The 24,583-nt window shown below is 40.4% G+C and overlaps 1 protein-coding gene across 7 annotated transcripts in view; it reads right to left on the reverse strand.

Annotated features, from left to right (window-relative positions):
* The window catches only part of FRY (FRY microtubule binding protein), a 2,210,679-nt gene that overhangs the window by 111,789 nt on the left and 2,074,307 nt on the right, over nt 1-24,583 (reverse strand). For all 7 annotated transcript variants that reach the window (XM_044073229.1, XM_044073230.1, XM_044073228.1 and 4 more), the window contains 2 exons: nt 8,425-8,576; nt 5,311-5,521 (listed from right to left, as the gene is read on the reverse strand). In XM_044073229.1, coding sequence (XP_043929164.1) covers nt 5,311-5,521; nt 8,425-8,576 — 363 coding nt within the window. The remainder of the gene's footprint in view (nt 1-5,310; nt 5,522-8,424; nt 8,577-24,583) is intronic.

A 24,583-nucleotide genomic window follows, 5' to 3' on the forward strand; every position in this document is an offset into this window, starting at 1 on the left:
TGTATTAACACACAAAAGTCAGTTTATCAAAAATGACACAAAATTACATTAAACTTTTTTTTGCAGGAGGGCACCCTATATACCCCCAGCTAATAATATACTAAGTCCAAAAACTGCACTACAGTGGTGAAAGGGCAAATTCCCTAATACCTGCTTTATCACAGTCTTGCACATAAAAAAGCTGGTATGTACAATAATTTGAGTTTTGAATGTTTTGTTTTCTTTCTGTTTGACCAAATGAACATTCTTTCACAGATATGTATTGTCTATATAAAGAGTTTGTTAATATAAAAATAAGCTTAATTGAGGGATTCAAACAGTGTGCTTTTAAGAATTCCCATAAGGCTAGTGGATGCAGGATGTCACATGACTCAGTATTGCACTAATCGACATGGTTGTTTATCTAACACATCCTGCATGTTTATATGGTTACTTATATGCTGTAGGTGCCCACAAAGTAATACTGAGCCAACAAGTAAAGAACAATGTAAGTATGAATTGTTAGCCTCATAAAAACTAAAACAATAAGTCACTACTAGCAGTTAAAGCCAAAGTGCTTGAAATGCAACAGCACAGCAACAAATACATAAAACTAGATGCATAAGTACATATAACACCTGATCATATGCAGTAAAACCAGAATTAATTTCATGTAATAGGTATATGAAATTATAAAAAGATTTTTTTTCTGCACACGTGTAAGCTCCCTTGTATCCCCCTTTGTGTAGGACAGAGTTCCCCCACACCCTCTTATTTTATTGTCATTCATTTATTGACGTTACTCCAGCTAAGAGAAATAGTAATTAGTTAGTCTCACTTTTCTGAAAGTGGCTGCAGGCTCGGAGTACTTTTATTCCTTTTTACATTTGACAGTGACGCAGGAGGAAACAAATCTGGGAATACTATGTCTCAGCGATTCTAAATAGGAGCTGACACTTTATATCGCTCTCACTGTAGCCTGAACATGACTCTCTAATCTTGCAAAATGTTAAGCTGTTTTCAATTACGTCTTTGCTCTGCCTACTTTAAATTTTCCCTTGTATGCAAACTACTTAATATTAACTTCTGTCTCACCCTTGCCTTTACAGTTCACTCAGTTCTCTCACTCTGTGCTTTTTTTCTCCTGCTTTCACAAGCTGTATGCCCCTCACAGCAAACTGTATACTGATAGCAATGAAATTTTTAATTCTGGGGTCAGATTTTTCAAACCCTGTCTTTCATTCTTTAGATCAGCAACAACCTTTTCATCTTTTACCTTCACAAATGAATTCTTTCTCAAGGAAAATACTGCATTACTCTTATAATTGATTTAAGTTATTGGATACTGACAGAGGCAGAATTTGTCAATATGAACAGCAGCACAGCATACATTTTTGCGGCTTTTAATTTAATTTAATTTTTTATCATTGTATTTCCTGTAATCTAATGATTTGGCTATAAGACTGAAAGTGGACCACATTGATCCGTTAACTACAAGAAGTCAAGAAAAAAAATAAAGAATGAATGGATGAATGTTGAGATAAATAAAAAGGGTAAGTGTTTAGCGGCTAGTATCACATACTCTCTCTGCACACATAAATAATATGTAATAGTTTGATGAATATGCTTCGTTTTGGCCAAACCTCCAAATCTTTTTTTCTATCAGTTTAGCACAGAGAAATAAAGCCCTGACTGCCTGATTCAGCTGACCAGTTGTTGCACAGCAAGCCTGGGTGGTGTGACAGCTAGACCATGAGGCATACTACTCTACTGTCCAGACTTTCACAGAATGTCCAGATTTTTGCCTTATATTTATTATCTGTTCTTTATGGCATTCTAAGAAATCACTGAGGACTGAATTTATTAAAGAATGAAAAACATTCAAGTTTCAGACTTCATATCATTCAGAAAATGCACACTAATGCAAAACCTGTTATTTTAGCAACTACACAAGTTTATAAGAGCAATATTTAAAATATGGGTTGGGAGGGTGGCCTAATAGTTAAGGTGTTTGCCTTACAAACACATGGTGCAGGGTTTGAGTCTCACAAGAGATAATTGGCTAAGCTTAAAAATGGCTCGCAAGGGCAGTTAGCTTAGTACCAACCTATGAACTGGATAGACCAGTTATATTACACATATGTCCCTGATTTGGACCTTTGTTTCCCCAATATCTATGTCTTTGTCCAGGGTTCTTGTGCTAAGTGATTTGAGTGGCATGCCATGAGGGATGAATGGGCTTGTCTGTACCTGGGGAGGGTTAAAGCAAGGCCTTGCTGCTTAAGCACCTTCTTTTTGATGACCACCACTGACTCAACAACAGCAGCAGTAGCTCAATGAAGGGATAAAACTTTGGACAAACAAGCAATTTGTTAACCTGCAGCTTGGAAAATACTGCATTCCTGTTATAATTGTGGGAAGCACCTGCCAATGCCCTAGCAGTACCAACTCTGCTTCGACAGCATGCCACCTGGTCATTACAGGGTAAGGACTTACAGCACTGTGCAAAAACAAGCTCACTATAAATTATGACCCACACAGGCTTATACATAATTACCATGTACGTGGCCCAGGAGACCATTGAGGAGTCTAGCCTAAATTCTGAATTGTCTTAGAGCACTGTCCAGTTAAAAGGCTTGCTCAGATTGAGAACAAAAATTACGAAAAGCCGTGGTGATCCACGAACAGAAAATACAAAGACACTGGAATGATGACATGATATACTATCCTTCATTGGAGCAACATTGGCCTTGTAATTACTTGAGCTTTCAATCTAGTATAACTCCTGATAAAGGGCTTGTGTTAGCTTGAAGACTTCAGTAATTTCAAAACATTTGTTGGTCCCATAAAAATGTATTGCATCTCATCTGTCTTCCAGCATCTTTGTGTTTTGTTCACAGGCAAACACACACATTAGGCAAATGGAGGATGAGGAAATCAAACCCTGGACTACAGGACGCAGCTTATTAACAGCTCATAACCTTAATCTTCTGTGTTTACTGCCAGATAAAATTGAAACCTCTCTGTGTTTAATCTGAAACTTACAACCTTCACTTTATGTGACCGATGCACTACATACTGTCCTAACGAGGCTTCAAAATGGATTCATGCACCAAGTGGGGAAAGAGTACCCATAATCCTCTGATTTTCTAGTATCAAAAAGCAAATGTGCTACCTGTTGAGCCACTGAACCTCTGCTCAGCACCTGTTGAGCAACTGAACCAGCCTCTGTCTGTCTCTGGCCTTGCTGTATTGAACAAGCAGGATTTGCAAGTGAAAAGGCCATTAGGGCCAAGAGGATTGATGTTTGATAGGGGGAGGGGCAGTAAGACATATATATATAAAAAAATCCAACTTATTAAACTTTTTCTAGAAACATGGTTTTTGGTTGGACAGACTAATATTTTATATGTATGTAGAAATATATATTAAACTTGTCAATTCCATGAAGGTTGTGAAAGAGAAGCAATTGAGGAAAACACACTGGAAATGAATAAGTGTAAGAATGTATTCTTCCAGGGGACATTTGCTTTAAATGTACACCACAGCAGTGAAGAAGAAGAAAATGAGGCTAAGTGGCATTATAATTTCTCATACAAGACAGAAAGATTGCATTACATCAGTGGGACACTGTGAGCATATGACTCTTTCCCTTATGTTTCAAGGCGGTCTCAAACAGTAAATCAGGAAAAGGATAGTTTGTCAAAAACACCTCTGACCTAACTATCATTGTAGACTGATATTAGGGATGGAGAAGTCACCTTCTGATATGCAGTCATTTCAGGTTCAGGATGTTGAATGAATAATCGTGCAGCAGGAAATGTAATTCGCTTTACAGTATTTCACTCTAAAAATGACTGAATGTTTATGAAATATGTAGGAAAATGAGTGAAGAAAGAAGGAATGAGTCTGAAACACCATGGTTAGCTTCAAAGTATCTGTCATCACTAGCTACTTTTTAAGCATATAAAGCACACCTATGTTAAAATAATCTAAGCAGCATGATCAAGTCTATTTTACTATCAGAAATCTATTCCAAAGTACTATACACCTAAAAGACACCAAACCAGTGATGGAGGGTTTAATAAAATGAAAACATGAGATCAAACAGCTGAGATGCTTCATGTCAAATGGCTCCAAACGTTAATGATCTTCATGTGTTCTTCAAATACTTTTAATTTCTCAACTATAATGTTTTCACAGGCACAAGACTTAGCAGTGTATATATTTGTGAGCAGCAAAACCTAAACAGGTAGTAAGGGCACCCATGGGAAGGGAGGCTTGGAATGCTGTGATCTAGGTCTGTCTCTACATGCTGATCTGCTTTTTCAGAGAACAAAGGCACAGTTCAAGTTAAGGGGAATCTTGTTTTGGGATACCAGTTTTCCTCATCAAAAAAACAGAAGCATGATCTCTTTACCCCCATATCCCAACAGATACACATGAAAAGTGATTAAAATTGCTTAGGCATGTGGTCAAAAATTTTAAATGCTCTCAAAATAAAATGCATCACTTCAAACACTGCACACTGAGCAGCAGAGAATACATTATATAGTCCTATTACTTGTGCTGTTTGGAGACAATTTCTGGATACTATTCAAAATGCTATTAAATGGACACAGTGCTTAAAGACTCACAAATAAGCAAATAAATGGCTTTGCTATGCAAAGCCAAAGTTTTAAACTAATTATCTCTGTTAAAAGAATAAAACACTGCACATTATTTTTCATGCTTTGACCACAGATAAAGAACTACACGTTCTGCACCTTGAATAAATGGGCTTAAGTGACTTTCTGAAGGCTCAGAAGAACTGGCCTAATGACATGGTGATGGAAAAATTATTTATATGATCGTTATTCGTAGAAATGGTGAAATCAATGGTTTAAAGGAACACAAAGTACAACTCCCAGAAATCTTCTTCTAAATATTAAGCTTAAAAAAAATGTAAATTAGTCACAATGATGGAAAAACAGTAACATTATCAGAATATGCCGAATTATAAAATCTAGTCAGTCTCGTTGCACTGTTTGGTCAGACAGCATCATACAGCAATCACATTTACCTAGAAATCACATAAGAAAGTATATCACATACACAGTTTTTCAAGTCAGCAAACCTTAAAGAATGATTCAGTACATTCTGACACAGTAGAATAAACCAAAATCTCAAACGGTACTACAGCTTATAGCACTAATCATTTTACCAAGACATCCCTTACAATCATTTGACAACTCTTATCTGTAGCTTCTTTAAAATGAAAAAATCTTGATAGTACACATTGTAACATACAAAATCACTGTGCAGCAGAAAGTGAGCTTGTAAGATTTGTACCTTAAACAGGGAAGAGAACACATGAAATGTATATACTGCACAAGACCCGTCTGAATCTGCCATAAGCTGATTTAAATGACTGCGCCAGGCGTCTTCCTCATCATCATAAACAGCTGGTTGGAATGCAGCAAGAATGGCGGAAAAGAAGGGGGAAGGTGGAGGTGAAGTGCGGATTATTTCTGGAACCCCATCTCTGCTGCCATCTCCAAAGCTGGAAAAAAAAGCATTAACACTGTTAGCTTGCTCTAAACACATAGAAAGATGTCAAGTCAAGTGTTAATATTTAGAGAACTGACTATATGAACATAAATGCATAAAAAATATGATGTGATTAACTATTTGTTTATGGAATGGGTGACCTGTATATCCCCACTCTGACTGGGGAGCGAACATTTTCCAGTAGGGTGTTAATGTACAGGTAATGTCCACTGAAAAACAAGTCTGATGCTTCACAGCATCGTACTAAGTTACCATGAAGCACAGACAGAGAAAAGGCTAATGTTTGCCATTTTATATGCCCACTAAACAGCATGGGTGACACAACAGTATGACTTTAGTTGGCAGTGAGCCTAACAAAATGAGTGACTACATGCAAGTTAGCTCCCACACACATACTGGGGTGTGGAGGCAAAGTTAGTTTGCAGTAACTGCACACGGTGGAACATGAGAAAGGTATACATACAACATCCAGAGGGCCTTGGTGCATTTGAGATATGAGAATATCAAATACTTTTAAACAGTCTCATAGATACTCTGCTAAATCAGCCTTGTAAAAACTGACACTTTGTGAGTGTAGCTCAAACTATTGCATTTCGGAGACTTTACCTGGAAAATTCTTGTCGAATCCTTTTAATGGGAGAATAACAATAGTCTGTTAAAGACAATCAAATAAAATATTCCAAGAAAACCATCCTGGAAGAAGGAACTTTGAAAGGATTCGGCACAGTATTGAGATTCTGGGTGGAGTGAATATATTTTACTTTTACAGAACATGGAAAGATCTGTTAATGATAAAACAGCACATTATGCAGATGCAAAACAACAAAACAAAAAAGTTTAGTGCAGCAAATGATCCAGTATTTGACCTGTGCAGGAATAACATTCACAATATGTGGCTGATACACCGGTGACCTATAAAAATACGGTGGAATACAATGCATTCTGAATTAAAACAGTAAGTAACCACTGAAGCTTGAGAGGCGAAAAAACAAAGGATCAAGGCAGTACAGTATTGTAGGGTGCACAGTTCCTTGCTTTGATGACCACAGTACCGGAGTAGGCAGACAAAATGGACATGGTCATTAGAAAGTTGAGAAAAGCATTTAAAACAGTTCCATATTAAATGCTGGCAAAGCAAATTGTACATTCTTATACCTGGCTTCAGGGAGATAAAACACTTGCTGGACAGCAGGACACAGAGAATGACTAAAGTTTACAGAAAGAAGTTTCAGTTGTGGGGCTTTACAAGGTTCATTACTGGGAATGATCCTTTTCAATACCTTCACAAGTCTTTCAAAAGGTGTGGAAGGAAGCATCTTTACTTTTGCAGATAACAAAAACATGCATAGCAGGACCAGTAGATGGCAATTGTGAAGCTGATTGAATATACAAGACAATACTATCTAAAAGGCTTTTAAGTACACCAGATGCAGTAAAACAGTAAAATAATGTAATTTCTAACATGAACAATCTTTATATATCAAGTTTTACTTAAACAAAAGGTAGGGGAGTTAAGAGAGTGTCAGACTCCTTACATTTAAAATTAGTGCTACTACTTTTTTGCTGAGTTCCATACTATGCTAGCCATCTCTGTGGTTCAGAAAGATTAAACTCCTAACACTTCCTAGACAGCAAGTGACCCAGGCAATGAAAAAGCCATAAGGAGAAGTGGGATGGAATAGCCAATGCCAGACCACCCACTGAGGGAGGGAATTATGCTGTACAGTACACTGCTGCAGTAGTCCCCTATCAGAGATAAAGGAAAACCGCAGTTGTATAAATGGCTTTAACATGTATGTGGGTCACACCAAGTAGTGTTAGTGTACTGTAGCCGGATTTCAGAGCAGGTGCAAAAATTAGTAAGTGTTATTGGGTTGGTACAGTGTGCCCTCATTAGGAGGCACACGTATTAGTACAATAAGGGGGGCAGGGATTATGATGCATACAATATTAGCTCCACCTATGGATGTCTGGAGAACTGCCTCTCCAGCAGCAGACTCTCTCCCCCAGCAATAATCACCACAACAGTAACAGACTCTATTAGGCAGCTATCCATTGGACAATGGGGCACCACTGCCAGTGGGTGATGTGGGTTTAATGATTGGTGTAAAGGTGAATGAATGGACCAGTATATCAGAGCGGTGGGTGGGTGGTGATGATAGGTGGTAACATGAAGGTAAGACAGAAGAAAAAGCATCCACAGTAAGCTATGTTATGCTACCACTGTTGCTAAGTAAGCTTCACAACTACCCAAAAGACAGGGTGGAGTGGAAAGGATAACAAAGAACTTGGCAAGCTTTGTGTAATGGCATTTTGGGATCATAGTACACCTTAAGTACATCTGGAAATCAGAAACCCAAGGAACTAATACACAGCTATTGTAGAATACATAACAATTAGCTCCACTTTTTATTTTTGCTTTATTTGCTACTTTATTATGTACTGCGTACGAAAGATCCGTTATACAGAAAAGACTATTTTCAGGGGTGATCTAGGAGCACTTTCTGGTGACTTGCTCAAAGTTGCTTGATTTGAGCAAGGACACTGAAAGATCCGAACCCAAGACTGCTATACAATGCACATTAACAAGTTGCAGGTTTAACCTACTGTGATAGTCTGCCAGCGTAGTACAACTTTACACAAGAGTCTGACATATTTGAACTATTCTGGAATAGCCAGAGTCCACTGCAATAAATAATCATTTACCCCAAAATAATTCAGAGGCACAGCATTTTAAACACAAGTTTGTTGCACCTGAAACTGATAGTTACTGAAAATATCATACCTCTCAGTAGTTCATTGTGGCTGAAATTAGGGTGAAAACTTTGAAGTCAGCTATAAAATTTACAGGCAAAAATTAAAAAAAAAAATGTTAAGGAAACAGACCATACATACTTTATCAGACTGGACTGCTCCATGTCCAGAAGTGCCTTTTCTTCATTTTCTGTCATATCTGGGCTAAAGCTATCAAAAGCTGCAGGAAGCTCAGTCACAGATAAATCATCATCATGGACATTTGTGTCTTCTTCCTCCACTGATGCTGTAGCCTAAATATGATGAAAAAACATCTAATTAATCAATTTAAATGGCATGTGCTTTAGCCATCTAAAATGTCTGCTCTACAGAATAAGTGCTGTCTCAGTTTCTTAAAGGTGCTGTGCTAATCAAAATAAATGCAGCCCTTTACACTTCTTGTCCTTTGCAAGCTTTTCTTACCAAAATATGTGACAATGATCTAAAAACGCGGGACATCATGGAATGCAATCACTGATGTCACAATAAAGCATGCAATTTAATATGGCAATTTAATTTATGAACTTTGTCATAGCCCCTGTCTTGTTTTAATTCAAAACGTGTTTGCAGGTTATAAGTGAACCATAATTTTCTACTTTAAACTCCAAGGAGTGACTTTCCTGCACTGGAATTGCATTTTGAATGACGCCGGGATGCAGTATGGATGTGAACTAGTTTTGTAGGAAATGTGGGATATAGCTCATGAACGCAGCTCTTAAACAAATGACACCTCAGCAACAGAATATATACTTTAAAAAATAGATTGCTTTATGCTTTGCGGATTTCATGCTTCTTATGGAGATTATAACTGTATCAGATGTAGGACATTGCATTAACAAAGACACACTATTTAGGGCTTACATTTCATTACATTTGCTTGATCGCAGGAGGCAATAAGCCTGTCTAGACTGTCCTTTAAATCTATTGTCTCCTATTTTACATACTATGCTATCATTGCTGGAGCCTTCCTGTGTCCTGACAGAGTGCTCTTCAAACAATCTAGAGATATACAGAGCTAAGTATATTTTTCTGGCACTTCAGAGCTGTGTACTGTTAATTGTTGCTTGACTAATTCTACATCACTGCTGGCTGACTTCAGAGTTGTGCACTGTTATTTTTGCTTCACTGTATAAGTTTTTCAGATCTCTGCTGAAGGTGTTTTTCCCCTACCCACCTTCCCTATTCCTGTCTTGTTGAATCTGGAGGCTTTTGCAGTTGCCCGCCCCCACTGTAGATTTGATCTGGGACCCCCCCCCCCCAGTCCCATCTCTTTACCTCATTCTACCTAAGAGACTCCTTCTGCACTTGTTTTTAGTCATTTTTAATTTAATTGCATTTTTTAAACTGTTTGGTCTAACATTGCTACATACTCAAGTGTGCTAGCTTGCACTGCATTTGAATTGTTTTTACTGCTGTTTTAGCTACATTCCTGTATAAAAAAAAATCTAAGCCTGTTTCCTACCTTTCCTGTAACTAGTGTAGTCCAGATTCAGATTTGCTGTATCCAGGACTGTATTTAAGCTTCTGAGCCCCCCAAGCTTTCTATGTTGGAGGGAAGCCTTCTAGCTTATCAGTGGGAGTGGTAAGCACTAGGTAACCTATCTACCACATAAGGAGTGGTTCTGGCCCAGAAATTATAGTTATTGGCCGTTTGGGCAGTTTTTCCATCTCTCTCAACCTTCTGATTTAAAAGCCCACATTTGCACTTGTTTCCCCCTTTCCTGTAACTAGTTTAGTCCAGATACAGATTCTTAGTTTTAGCACTTGAATTTGCTTATTCGTGATCAGCACTTGTTCAGAACTTGTAAGCACTAAATAAGCTACTAATTACTATAGCACTCAACCTTCTTCATTACCTAGAGGAAAACAGTTTTGTACTTACTTTCCTCACTTGCTTAGAGAAAAACAGCTCTTGTACTCGCTTTCCTCACATATCTAGAGTAAAATAGTTTTTTTATTCAGGCATGTCCAAGGGTCAGCTCCCAGTGTTCTCTCCTGTCTATCTGATGAATCTAGGCATCTTGGGGCAATGTAGAAATTGCCTCATGTACACAGACAACCCTCTCCTACCATCCAACACTACAATCTGTGAGAGATGCACTTATCTAGCCAAACTGGAGGTAAAGCTCTCTCCAAACCAAGACTGAACTTGACAGTCAAGAGGAGAAGGTAAACACTTGCACCGCACCACACTCATCACATAGTCTCACTAAATCTACACCACTAAAATCCACACATAGAAACACAAAAACATTCGCAGAGGCTTTCAATAATAATCTTCTCAAGCAACAGAGACCTCCAAAGCAGAAATGCAAGCAACCTCCACCCCCCCCAACACAACCCAAATGACACATAGCCCGCAGTCTCAGTGTGCCACTCAACCACAGCCAATAAGGCAAAACAACGTACCCAACACACTAGTCATAGGTGACTCTATAGTCAAGCACACTGATGTCCCACTCACCAGACTAAACAAGGAGAAGGTTACTGTCAGCTGCCTGTCGGGTGCCAGGATCTGCCACATAACCCACGCACTCAGGTCACTCCACAACAAGTACAAATATGACTCTGTCATTGTCCATGTTGGTGTGAACAACCTGAGACGTACCTCCTTGGACTACATGAAAAGAGACATGGAAGAGCTCTCCAGTCTTGTAGCCCAGGCAGGTATGACCCTAGCCCTAAGTAGCATCCTGCTATCACCCAGAATGATACCGCAGCACAAGGACAAAATGATTGACTTCAACAATTGGCTAAGCTTCTGGTGTCATTCTAAAAGGATCCATTATCTGTCTGCCTGGGATGACATGGTCAACAGACCATGATGCTTTGCCAGAGATGGCCTGCACTTGTCACCCCTGGGATTCCGGATACTGGCTAAGGTTCTTGTCGCCCCTATAGTGCCTTTTTTAGGCAAGGTTCAAATGAGAAATTCACCACCGTAACAGGAACAGGCAAGCAAAACTGAGGGTGATGCTACTCAATGCTAGAAGTCTAAATCTCAAAATGCACTCACTCGAGGCACTCCTTAAAATGGAGAACATCGCTATCTGTGCAGTGACTGAGACCTGGTTCAAGGCTCCAGAGAGCACTCCTGCACTACCAGGCTATAACTCATACCACACTTTTCAGCCATGTAACCTGGACTGGAACACCAAAAGCGGAGGTGTGTCCATATTCATTAAGGATATCCACACCTCCAGGCTAGTTGCTCAGCATAATGCAGCCAAGGTTATCCAAGTGCAACTAACTCTGGGCAAAACTGAAATCCAAATTAGAGCTTGCTACAGATCCCCCACCATGCCCCAGGATCCCCACTCCTCTTTTCTTGATGTACTAGAAAATATTAGGGTTCAACCAAACACCCTAATAATGCGCAGTTTCATCTACCCCACCATTAACTGGTAAAACTACTCATGTACCAACTCCTTCGCTCAATGCTTTCTGGAATTCATAAATTCCAATGCCCTGGATCAGATTATCCATACCTCCATCAGGGGAAACAATATCCTAGATCTAGTCATTGCCAGCATGAGTGACCGGGGTTCCACATCTGATGTCAACGCCTCATTGGTCCAATCCGACCATAAGCTAATTACCCTAGATATCCACATCCTACCCCCACCCCCCCCATTAAGGAAACCATGGTAAAAAATGTCTCCAAAGCCAACTTCATGCTTCTTAAGACAGAAGTGGTGAACTTTATGACACCCATGCAGATGGACAATACAGTTACGACTACTGAATCCTACACAATTGCACTTTATAAGCACTTACACGAGTGCATGGATCATGCTATCCCAAACAGAACCAAGATGCTATCCTCCAAAAAAGGAAGCCAGTCTGGTGGTCCCCTGCCATAAACAAACTGTACAACAGAAGGAAGAAACTCTTGCAAAAGAGAGTAAAATCCCATGAGTGGAGGAGCTCCCTGGTCAGCCTCAGTAAGAAGCTGCGATCCCTGATAAAATCCTCCAAAGCTAGTTATGAAAACAAAATCGCCACTGATTCTAAAGACAACCACAAAACATTCTATAGCTATGTCAAGAATCTCAATGGCAGCACTCAGATCTGCTCTGAGTTACAGCACAATGGCACTAAATATATAGACCCAACTGATATTGCCAACATCCTGGCAAATAGGTTCAGTGCTGACTTTATCCCCCTCTCACCCCCTACAGAACCCATCTCTATACCGGAAGATTGCAAAGTTCCTGTAATCATGGCTGTACAGGTAAAAACCACACTCTCCAAAGCCAAGAACACAGCATCCATGGGACCAAACAACATCCCAGGCTGCGTTCTACACGAACTACAGAACGAACTGGCACCTCACCTAAGTACCATGTTCAATCACAGCCTCACCTCAGGCTTTGTGCCCGTTGAATGGCACACAACTATGGTTATCCCACTCTACAAGGGGAGAGTCACCACGGACCCCGGGAACTACTGCCCCATTAGCCTGATGAGCCTGGTCTGCAAGGCTATGGAACGTATCATCATGGAACTTATAAACAAAGACATTGGTAATCTCCACACTCTGGACCCCACCCAGTTTGGGTTTGTAAAAGGCAGATCATGTCTCCTAAACCTGATAGATTTCTTTGAAGCAGTCACCAAAGCTGTAGACGAGGGTAAGGTGGTTCACACAGCCTATCTAGATCTTGCCAAGGCTTTCAACACCATCCCCCACTCTGGAATTATAGATAAACTCACTAAATTAGGTATAAAACCCTATGTCACAAGATAGGTTGCCAATTGTCTCACTGACAGAACCCACACTGTGAAAGTAGCAGACTCCAAATATGACTTCAGACCAGTGACAAGTGGAGTACCAAAGGGTTCAGTCCTGGGTCCTCTCCTGTTTGGTATCTACTTCTCTGTAGTACAGGCTAACACAGAAGGTCTTTGGCTAATGAAGTTCGCAGATGACTGCAAACTAGGAGCCATAATCGAAATTCCTAATGATGTGGACATCCTACAAAAGGGTCTCACTGAGACAGATGCCTAGTGTCAAAGCCATGGCCTCAAGCTCAGTGCCAAAAAGTGCATTGTCATCCCCTTTGGTAAAAACTCTGTACCCATGAACTACAACATAGGTGGTAGTATACTTAACACTGAAAGTGTGATAAGAGACCTTAGGACACAGGTGGATAGTAGTCTCTCCTTTGATAATCACATTGCCACATTAGTCAGGAAATCTTTCTACGTGTCACACCTCATCACAAAAGGTTTCTCGTCCAGAAAAATAGAGGTTATTGTTCCCCTCTACTCATCACTCATTACACCCATTATAGAGTACAACGCCCCTTTTGGTATGTACCTCACAAGACATCTACAACAACTGGAAAAGCCGCAGAAATACCTCACAAAGAGGATTACTGGTCTCAAACAGATGCCCTACACAGACCATCTCAAAAAACTCCAGCTTTACTTCCTCGCATATCGCCTACTCAGAGGTGTTCTCTGCCTAACATACAAAACTATGTCAAACCCAGAGCTGTTGGACATGCTCCACTTAAAGAAATCCCAATCCCTCCCAGCTACATGCTCTAGGGAACTAAACCTTGTCACCACAATAAACAGAACATGCTGGAGGGATAGATTCCTGTTCCAGAGACTTCCCATACTCTGGAATAAACTATCTATCTATATCAAACAAAGCTCCTCATTAGCACTCTTCAAGAAAAATCTTGATGATTGGATTAGGATAAGGATTATTTTCCTGTGCCTTCTGTGGCTCTGCTCGACAGTGGCACAGGAAAATAATTTTCTTGGGTGGCAAAAGCCAGGGTACCTTTTTGGCTGGGCTTGTATAGGCCCTAGGGCCGATAGCCTAGTACCTACCTATGAACCTATCTATCTAACTCTACTAACCACCTCCAAGCTCTCATATGTAGGCATCAAGAGTGCAAATCAACTTTGTTGACATGATATGTGTCATGTTCGGCCAATTCTCACTGCTATATATTGTCTCTGTGTATAGTCCACACATGTCCTACTAGCTGACCTTTTAGTCTGTGTTAATTTCGTCATTGAGCATATGTTTTAGTTTACTTTGCAACTTCCGTTGTATACTCCATGCGTCCTACATGTTGACCTCTTTTTGTCTGTGCTAATTTTGTTATTGAGTATATGTCTCATACTATGTTACTTTGCAACTACTAGTGTAACTGTTGTATTTTTTTGTAGCGGAGCTTTTTTCCCCAGGCCTCTGCTGAAAATGAGCTTCTGGCCCAGTCAGACTTTCCCGGTAAACAAATGTAAAATAAAATAAATTTAACATTCTACTTGCAGTCGATTCCTACCTTCCTTCTCTTTTTTTTTTCCATATGTGTCCATGCTCGCTTAAAAAATTTACATCTCAATGTTGCCCTGGCTAACAGTGACCATGCAACAGAGTAGTTTACCTTGTGCATGGCAAAAAAGGATGCAATGGGTATCACAAAGATAATGGTCTGGGATTATTAGGCTGTACAAAAATATAGTGTGCTTAATAAATAAGGGTTTAGGAAGGTGATTTGACGATGAGAAAGTGATTTAGCTATGGGGTACCATCCGATTTGGGGAGAAAGCAAAACAGGAAAAAAAGAAGGTTTTACCAGTTAATAAGGAAGATAAAAAAATATCTGATTCACTTTTCAGCTTTATACCACAAGAATGGACAACGCCAAAAATAATTGGGGGACAAATGCCCAAAATCTGAGACAGATTTTAAGTATTGCTGTTAAAAATTTAGATAGTAATGCAATAACAGGTTTTGCATTAGCTTGCCTTTTCTGAAGGATATGAAGTCTGAAAGTCAAATTAATGCTGTTGTTTAATAACTTCAGCCTTCAATGATTTTCCAGAAAACAGCAAATCATATGAGGAACAAACCAAAATATGAGGCAAAGATATGGACAATCTGTTAAACTGTGGACAGTTGAAAGGTATGCTCACTAGGGTGATGAGGCTTGTATACGAAGTAAGTTAAACTGGACAGTTGGAAGGTATGCTCACTAGGGTGATGAGGCTTGTATACGAAGTAAGTTAAACTGTGGACAGTTGAAAGGTATGCTCACTAGGGTGATGAGGCTTGTATCTGGTAAGTTAAACTGTGGACAGTTGAAAGGTATGCTCACTAGGGTGATGAGGCTTGTATACGAAGTAAGTTAAACTGTGGACAGTTGAAAGGTATGCTCACTAGGGTGATGAGGCTTGTATACGAAGTAAGTTAAACTGTGGACAGTTGAAAGGTATGCTCACTAGGGTGATGAGGCTTGTATCTGAAGTAAGTTAAACTGTGGACAGTTGAAAGGTATGCTCACTAGGGTGATGAGGCTTGTATACGAAGTAAGTTAAACTGTGGACAGTTGGAAGGTATGCTCACTAGGGTGATGAGGCTTGTATACGAAGTAAGTTAAACTGTGGACAGTTGAAAGGTATGCTCACTAGGGTGATGAGGCTTGTATACGAAGTAAGTTAAACTGTGGACAGTTGGAAGGCATGCTCACTAGGGTGATGAGGCTTGTATACGAAGTAAGTTAAACTGTGGACAGTTGGAAGGTATGCTCACTAGGGTGATGAGGCTTGTATACGAAGTAAGTTAAACTGCGGACAGTTGGAAGGTATGCTCACTAGGGTGATGAGGCTTGCTATATGAAGTGAGGGGTAAAGACAGGGATACTGGGGTGTCAAGGACGAGGATTGGTAGGACACATGATGTGGTCAGAAACAGGGCAGCAAAGTATATTATCATGGTAAAAGGAAAAATGTGAAATTGGAAAAGAAAAGCTAATAGGAGGTATTAAGTGCAGAAAGTAGGAGAACAGAAGGAAGTGAGCATGGGAAATGATAAACCAGCTCAATCGTAGAACAGTTTTGGAGAAGGGAAAAATAATATTTTTCATAATTTCTCAAAAAGGGAAAAGGATTCAGATTAAGAACGGTAGGAGAATCAAAGGCAATGGACTGGCAAATAAGAAGATAATAACCAAGGAGAAAATGGGGGTAGCTGGGTCAATTAACAGGAAATTCTATAAGAACCAGATGTGATCCTGCCTAGGATGGTAAAAGTGCAATGTAGGGTGTGGTTGAAAGTTGAGGATATTCGGATCAGGCAGTAGTGGTGCCCATCTACACAACAGGGGAATAGAGCAGCCAGGGAGATGTAGGTCACAAAGCCGGACTTTAGCATTCAGCAAAATCATGAAGAAAGTACTGAGTCAAGGCTTACAAGAAGCAAAATGGACTATTAATGACTTCCAGCATGGAACTGCTGAAAAAGCACTCTATCAGACATAGCTCATCCATTGTTATGGCTGGGTCACCATGTAAGTGGACAGAGGGAAGCCTGTGGCTGTGTGTTATCTGGACTTCAAATAAATATTTAACCAACTGCCACATTACATGTCTTTGAAATGTTGAGTGGGGTAGGAGTGGGTAATAAACTTTGTGGATGGCTAGAAAAGTAGTTAGATAGTACATAACAGAGGGCAGAAGATGTAACAAGTGGTGTTTTACATAGGTCAGTTCTAAGAGCAACCCTAGTAACATGCTTGTCTGTGACATCACAATAAGGGTGGAAAACTGGATTAGTGTTTGTTACAGTGACACCACAGATAAAGGAGTGTATGAGAAGAGAGTGTGTGTGTGTGTGTGTGGGGGGGGGGGGGGCACCAGGACATGGACCTAAGATATGCAGACTTTCATTAATAGGTGTCAGTTTCATCCTTTAAAACTACATGTGGTTGCATCTACCCAGGGGGTTGTTTATACACTTGGGAAGCACAGACTAAAAAATAAAAGACTGTAGCAGGAGAAGAGCTTTGTTTATTATTATAAAAAGTCCCAGACAATAGGCGTTGTGTGATAAGATGACAATATATTTAGGGGGGTGAAATCCAGACAAAGAAATTGATAGTGGCGTTGTGTGATAAGATGACAATATATTTAGGGGGTGAAATCCAGACAAAGAAATTGATAGTGGCGTTGTGTGATAAGATGACAATATATTTAGGGGGTGAAATCCAGACAAAGAAATTGATAGTGCTCCTCTATCAAGTATTGTCAAAGCTGCATATGAAGCAATGGCAGTCAGCTTGGCAGGGGGAGGTCACAATGCTGAGATGGGCACAAAAGAAGGCAACTCAAACTAGTGAAATGGAGAATACCTTAGACATGCAGGCACACACACACACACACACACACACACACACACACACACACACACACACACACACACACACACACACACAGACACAAACACATGCATGGATGCGTGCACACAAACACACACACACACACACACACACACACACACACACACACACACACATAAACACACGCATGCACGTGCGCACACACACATGCATATATACGGTTCAGTTCATAAAAGTGAATGTTCAAACGAGCAAATGTTCTTTTTTCCTGTTTTCCTGGATGCCAGACTGCTCTGTGTGTGAGACTGCTGTACAGCAGCGGCTGGGAAGTTGCCCTTTCTCCACTGTTGCGCAATCTCAGAGTCAGTATATCTAATGGCAAGGGGTGTGGGGGGTGCAGGGGGGGCTTACCCCCTCCAGAAAATAGTGTGTTTTTGTTTTTTGTTTCGATCTAAAAAATTTATCTTTTTTTTTCTAATTCTTTTGAGTATTTGTTGTTTCACGAGGCAATCATATCTATCTATCTATATATATATATATATATATATATATATATATATATATATATATATATATATATTTATTTATTTTACATTTGTTTACCGGGGAGGTCCATGTATATATATATATATATATATATATATATATATATATATATATATATATATATATATATATATATATATATATATATATACTACACATACGCACACAATGTGTGTGTGTATATATATATATATATATATATATATATATATATATATATATATATATATATATATAAAAAATACATATTAAAATATCATAGTGCAGGAGATCGAACAGCATGTGGTAGAAAGTACAGTTTCAAAGAGGCACAATGCCGAACCAGACTAATACGAATTCACAATAATGAGTGTGAATCATGATTTGGTAGTCTGAGTTCAGTACTGTGAATGGAAATTGCGGTTTCGGTGAGGAGCAGGATATTTACTATTTTCTTCATTGTAGTGCGATCTCGGAGTTGGTATATATAACTTGCAGGGGGTGTAGGGGGAGCAAGGCTTGCCCCCTGCAAAACAGTGAAAAAACTTGAGGCGTTGACGTGAAAATCTAATGGCAAGTTATGCTGAATAATCTGAGTGACTGACAGTTATCCATCCAATCGTCCAGGTGGTATTTGAAGAGGGCCAATGAGGTGCTCTGTTTGACATGAAGTGGGAGTCTGTTCCAAAGGTGTGGTAACCTCTGAGAGACTAATCTGTCCCCCCCAACAGGTTCTATTAATGTCACATACCAGGTTAAGTCTTTAGAGCGAGTGACCTGTGTACTATATGACTTGCAGATACACAGCATTTCCAATAAAGCAGGGTCAGAGATTGCCTTATATGCAAGGCAGAGATCGCCTCTGAGTAGTCTGTATGAAACAGAATAAAGTGATAGTGATTTCAGATGATCCGCATAGGACAGATGCTGAAGACCTTCAATTTTCCTTGTAAAGAACCTTTGTGGTCTTTCCATTTGCTGCAGTTGCTTGGAAAGGTAGATACCAAAAAAGGCATTATACTCAATTACTGGCCTGATGAGGGAAGAGTACAGGGTGGGTATAACTTTTTTTTTTCTGCAGACAATGCACTTACCTATGAGATGAACAATATAGAATGTTAAAAAAAAAAAAAAATGGCAGCGCCCTGTGTGGCAGCGGCTGCTTCGGATCCCCAAAGGAAAGTGCACTATTCATCTTGTTTTTTGTCAGAAACAACAAAAAATGACATTATTCTTAACTACGGTCCTGAGAATCTCTTAAAAATTCAGTTTCAAATTTCGCCATGCTGAATGTTTGATGAGCTGCTTGCTGTGAGGCCTGTAAAGTCAAACACACTACAAGAACTCCTACAGCTGAGAATCTTAATGGAACATGGTAAAAACTGCAGAAATCTGTCAAACCGGACGACAATATGGCATGGGAAGTGCATTAAAAGGAAATGATGTGAACAATCAAGAAAGAGAAGCTTTGGTTAGACTAAAAACAAATCTGCACAGGACTGAAGTTCCTTCCATGCTGCTGGCAAATGTATGCTCACTAGAGAGCAAGATGGACTACTTAACGGAGGATCATTCCACACAAACTAAAGTGAGAAATAGCTGTTTACTTGTGTTCACTGAAACATTGCTGAACTCCACTATAAATGATAGTACAATATATGTAGAAGGGATGTCTTTATTTTGTGCAGATAGAATTCAATCTCTGTGTGGCAAATCTCTTGGAGGAGGTGTGTTTGTATATCAACAACAGCTGGTGTACAAACTGTGAAATAATCGCCTCTCACTGCTGAGAGAACATCAAATTCATGTGAGTAAAATGCAGGCCCTTCTACATACCTAGGGAGTTCAACGGAGTGAGCTTAACAGCTGTCTACATTCCTCCTAGTGCTAATACCAACAAGGCATTAAACATTCTGTATCTGTCCCTAAATGACCTACAGAATAAGAACCCAGCATTTACTCATATAACTGCAGGTAATTTCAGTCAGGCTGACCTGAAATCTGTATCACCCTACTACCATCAGCATGTGAACTTTGCAACAAGAGGGGAGAGCACTCTGGACAAGGTGTACACAAACCTAAAGCTGGCCTACAAAGCAGTACCTTATCCACACCTGGGAAACCCAGACCATCTGGCCATCATGCTGTTTCCTACATATAAACCATTGCTAAAAAGGGGCAAAAACAACTAAACAAATAGGATATGGCCTGAGAGAGAATTCTCGGCACTGCAGGACTGCTTTAAATGCATTAGCTGGTCAGTGTTTAGAGAGACAGCTGAGAAGAACCAACATATAGACCTGGAGGAATATACAGAATCAGTGATGGCCTACATTTCAAAATGTGTTGATGATGTAACAGTCATCAAAAGCATCACCATACGTGCAAACCAGAAACCCTGGCTGTCTGGGGAAGTATATGAACTCTTAAAGGCACGAAATGCCGCATTCAAATCAAAGGACAAGGATTCCCTAAGACAGGTCAGAGAAAATCTATGTAGAGGTATAAGAGAGGCAAAAAGGACCTATGGATGTTAAATTTAGGGACAATTCTCTGACCAGAGAGACTCCAGATGTCTCTGACAAGGCATACAAGCAGTAACTGACTGCAAGTCTGCACCCCCCATGTGATGACAACACAAAATTCCTGAATAAACTAAACACCTACTTCAGCAGATTTGACATGGATAACAACACTGTGGCAAGTAAGCTCCCTGTCAAACAGGGTGAAGAGGTACTATGTCTCAGCACGTCTGATGTTCTGAAGACCCTGAGGAGAGTAAACCCAAGAAAAGCAGATGGTCCTGATAATATTATGGGAAAGGTTCTTAGAGAATGTGGTATTCAACTGTTCACTGTACTAACTGATATTTTCAATATATCACTGCGTCTAGCCATTGTACCTAAAATATGACAATCATCCCCTTACCTAAGAAATCTCAACCAACAAGTTTAAATGATTATTGACTAGTTGCTCTTACATCTATGGTAATGAAGCGTTTTGAGTGGCTAACCGAGAATCACATCTCTTCAAATCCACCTGCGACACTAAATACATTACAGTTTGATTATAGATCTAACCACTGCATGGCTGATGCTATAGTTATAGCGCTTCATGAATCCTTGGCACATGTAGAGAATTGCTATGTCAGATTGCTGTTCATCGATTTTATTTCCACCTTCAACACTGTCTTCCCCCACAATGTGATAGGGAAGCTGATACAGCTGGGCATCAACACCCCGATGTAAATGGAGACAGGACTTTCTCATAAACAGATCCCAAAAGGTATGTGTGGGAAACAACAGTTCAAACAGTATCACACTGAAGTTGTTACTAGGCCATCGGTCCTAGGGCCTATACAAGCCTAGCCATAACAATTCCCTGGCTATTTTTTCCCACACTATTTACTTCCCTGGACCTCTGTTTAGCAGGGTGACTGACATGATCCCTGGGGTGAATTTCCTTTCTCCCATTCATCATCAAGGTTCCTTTTGAAGAGGGCCAAAGAGGCGCTCTGCTTGACATGTATGGGCAGTCTATTCCAGAGTCTGGGGAGTCTCTGGGCCAGGAACCTATCCCTCCGGCATGTTTTGTTTATTGTGATGACAAGGTTTAGATCCATGGAGCGTGTGGCTCTGAGGGATTGGGATTTCTTTAAGTGTAGCATGTCCAACAGCTCTGGGTTTGGCACGGCCTTGTATATTAAGCAGAGATTGCCTCGGAGTAGACGATATGCGACAGAGTTTTTTAAGGCGGTCAGCATAGGGCATCTGCTTTAGGCCTGTGATTCTTTTAGTGAGGTATTTCTGCGGCCTTTCCAGTTGTTGCAGATGTCTTGAAAGGTACATACCAAATGGGGCATTGTATTCTATAATGGGTCTAATGAGGGATGAGTACAGTGGGATAATGACCACCTTTTTTCTGGATGAAAAGCCTTTAGTGATGAGGTGTGCCACATAGAAGGATTTCCTGACTGTTGTGGTGATGTTGTTATTGAAGGTGAGACCACTGTCCACCTGTGTCCCTAAGTCTCTTATCACACTTTCAGTGTTTAGTGTACTGTCACCTATGTGATAATTCACAGGTACATGTTTTTTCCCAAAGGGGATAACTATACATTTCTTGGCAGTGAGCTTGAGCCCATGGCTCTGGCACCAAGCATCTGTTTCTGTAAGGCCATTTTGTAGAGTATCCACATCATTTGGGGATTCAATAATGGCTCCCAGTTTGCAGTCATCTGCGAACTTTGTTAGCCAGAGTCCCTTAGTGTTGGCCTGTACTTCAGAGAAGTAGATGCCAAACAAGAGAGGACCCAGGACTGAACCCTGAGGTACTCCACTTGTCACTTGTCTGGAGCTGGATTTGGAGTCAGCTACCTTTACAGTTTGGGTTCTGTCAGTAAGCCAGTTGGCAACCCATCGAGTGACGTAGGAATTAATGCCCAGCTTAGTAAAGTTATCTATGATTCCAGAGTGGGGGATGGTGTCAAAGGCCTTGGTGAGGTCCAGATAGGCTGTGTGGACTGCCTTACCCTCGTCCATGGCTCTGGAGACCGATTCAAAGAAGTCAATCAGGTTCATAAGACAAGATCAGCCCTTCACAAAACCAAACTGGGTGGGGTCCAGTGTTTGATGGATGCCAATGTCTTTGTTTATAAGTTCCATGATAATACGTTCCATGGCCTTGCAGAGCAGGCTCATCAGACTGATGGGGCAGTAGATCCCAGGATCCAAGGTGGATCCCCCCTTGTGGATTGGGATAACTGTAGCTGTGCGGCACTCAGTGGGCATGAAGCCTGAGGTGAGGGTATGATTAAACTTAGGTGAGGTGCTAGTTCATTTTGTGGTTCATGTAGTATACAGCCCAGGATGTCATCTGGTCCCATGGATGCTGTATTCCTAGCTTTGGAGAGTGCATTTTTTACCTGTGTGGCCGTTATTACCAGAATTTGGCAATCTTCCGGTATTGAGATGGGCCATTTAGGGGGTGAGAGGGGGGTGAAACTGGCACTGAATCGATCTGCCAGGATATTGGCAATATCTTTGGGACCAGTATATTTAATGCCATTCTGTTGTACCTCAGAGCAGATCTGAGCATTGCCATTTAGATTCTTGACATAGTTATAGAATGCCTTGTGGTTGTCTTTGGAATCTTTAGCAATTGCATTTTCGTAACTAGCTTTGGAGGATTTTATGAGGGATGTCAGCTTCTTACTGAGGCTGATAAGGGAGTTTTTTGCATCCTGGGATTTTCCTCTTTTCTGCAACAGTTTCTTCCTTTTGTTGTAAAGTTTGTTTATGGCAGGGGACCACCAGATTGGCTTCCTTTTTTTGGAGGAGAGCATCTTAGTTCTATTTGAGATGGCATGATTCATGCATGAGTGGATGTGCTCATACAGTGCCTTAGTGTAGGACTCAGCAGTTGAACTTTCAGTCCCCGTCTGCATGGGTGTCATGAAGTTTGTACCTGAGTACAGGTGTCCCACAAAGCTGCATCATGAGTCCTCTACTATTCACCCTGCTGATGCATAACTGCATGGCCAAGCAAGAATCCAACAAAATCATCAAGTTCGCAGATGATACCACTGTTGTAGGTCTTGTCAGGAATGGAGAGGAAGCAGCCAACAGGGAAGAAATGGAACATCTGATAGGCTGGTGCAACAGCAACAATCTGGCCTTGAATGTAAGCAAGACCAAAGAATTAATAGTGGACTTCAGGAGAACACAGGAGGTACTTCAACCTTTGGAGAGTAAGGGGGTGCATATTTCTGATGACTTATTCTGGATGACTCACATTAACCACACAGTGAAGAAGGCACAGCAATGTCTGCACTTCTTATGGAAACTGAGGAAGGCAAACCTGGCACAGACCACCCTCAAAGCCTTCTACAGGCAGATTATCATGAGTATCCTCACTAATAACATCATTGCATGGTACGGAAACTACAAAGCATCTGACTACAATGCTGTCCAGATGCTAGTGAAGGCAGCTAAAAAAAACATTAGTTCCTTGGTCACATGCATGGATGAGCTGCATGAGACTACGTGTGTGGGAAGAGTTAGGAAGATAATAGATGACCCCACACATCCTGCGCATGGCATGTTCTTCCACCTCTCTTTGGGTAGACGATATCACAGCTTACACTGCAAAACATCTAGACTGAGCAGGAGTTTCTTCCCTCTATCCATAAGGCTGCTGAACTCAAATGACAAATGGCAGTAGATAACAAGATCAATATGCCACAAGCTGTGGTATACTGTCTATTTTAACTATTTGGCAATTGCTTAATAACTGGAGCAGTTAGCTGATCTCTTCTATTACCATTAGCGCAATAGCCAGAGTAAGTCATCACTCCATATATGTGCAGTATGAACAGAGTTTATCACACTGCTAATGTGGATGTACAATATTCTAAGCAAATCATAATGGGAAATCTTAAATCTGTGCAATACCTACTAATATAATATTGTCCATTATGTGGTACATTTATGTGTTGTCAAGTATCCTATTACTGTATGTGAATCTCTCTTACTGTCCTTCTAATTATATGTTATGTTATGTCTTGCAGTGGGACCAAGCAATGAAATTTTGTT

This window comes from Protopterus annectens, chromosome 5.part1 (assembly GCF_019279795.1).
Source record: "Protopterus annectens isolate FY-2018-M chromosome 5.part1, PAN1.0, whole genome shotgun sequence".
NCBI classification, from domain to species: Eukaryota; Metazoa; Chordata; order Ceratodontiformes; family Protopteridae; genus Protopterus; species Protopterus annectens.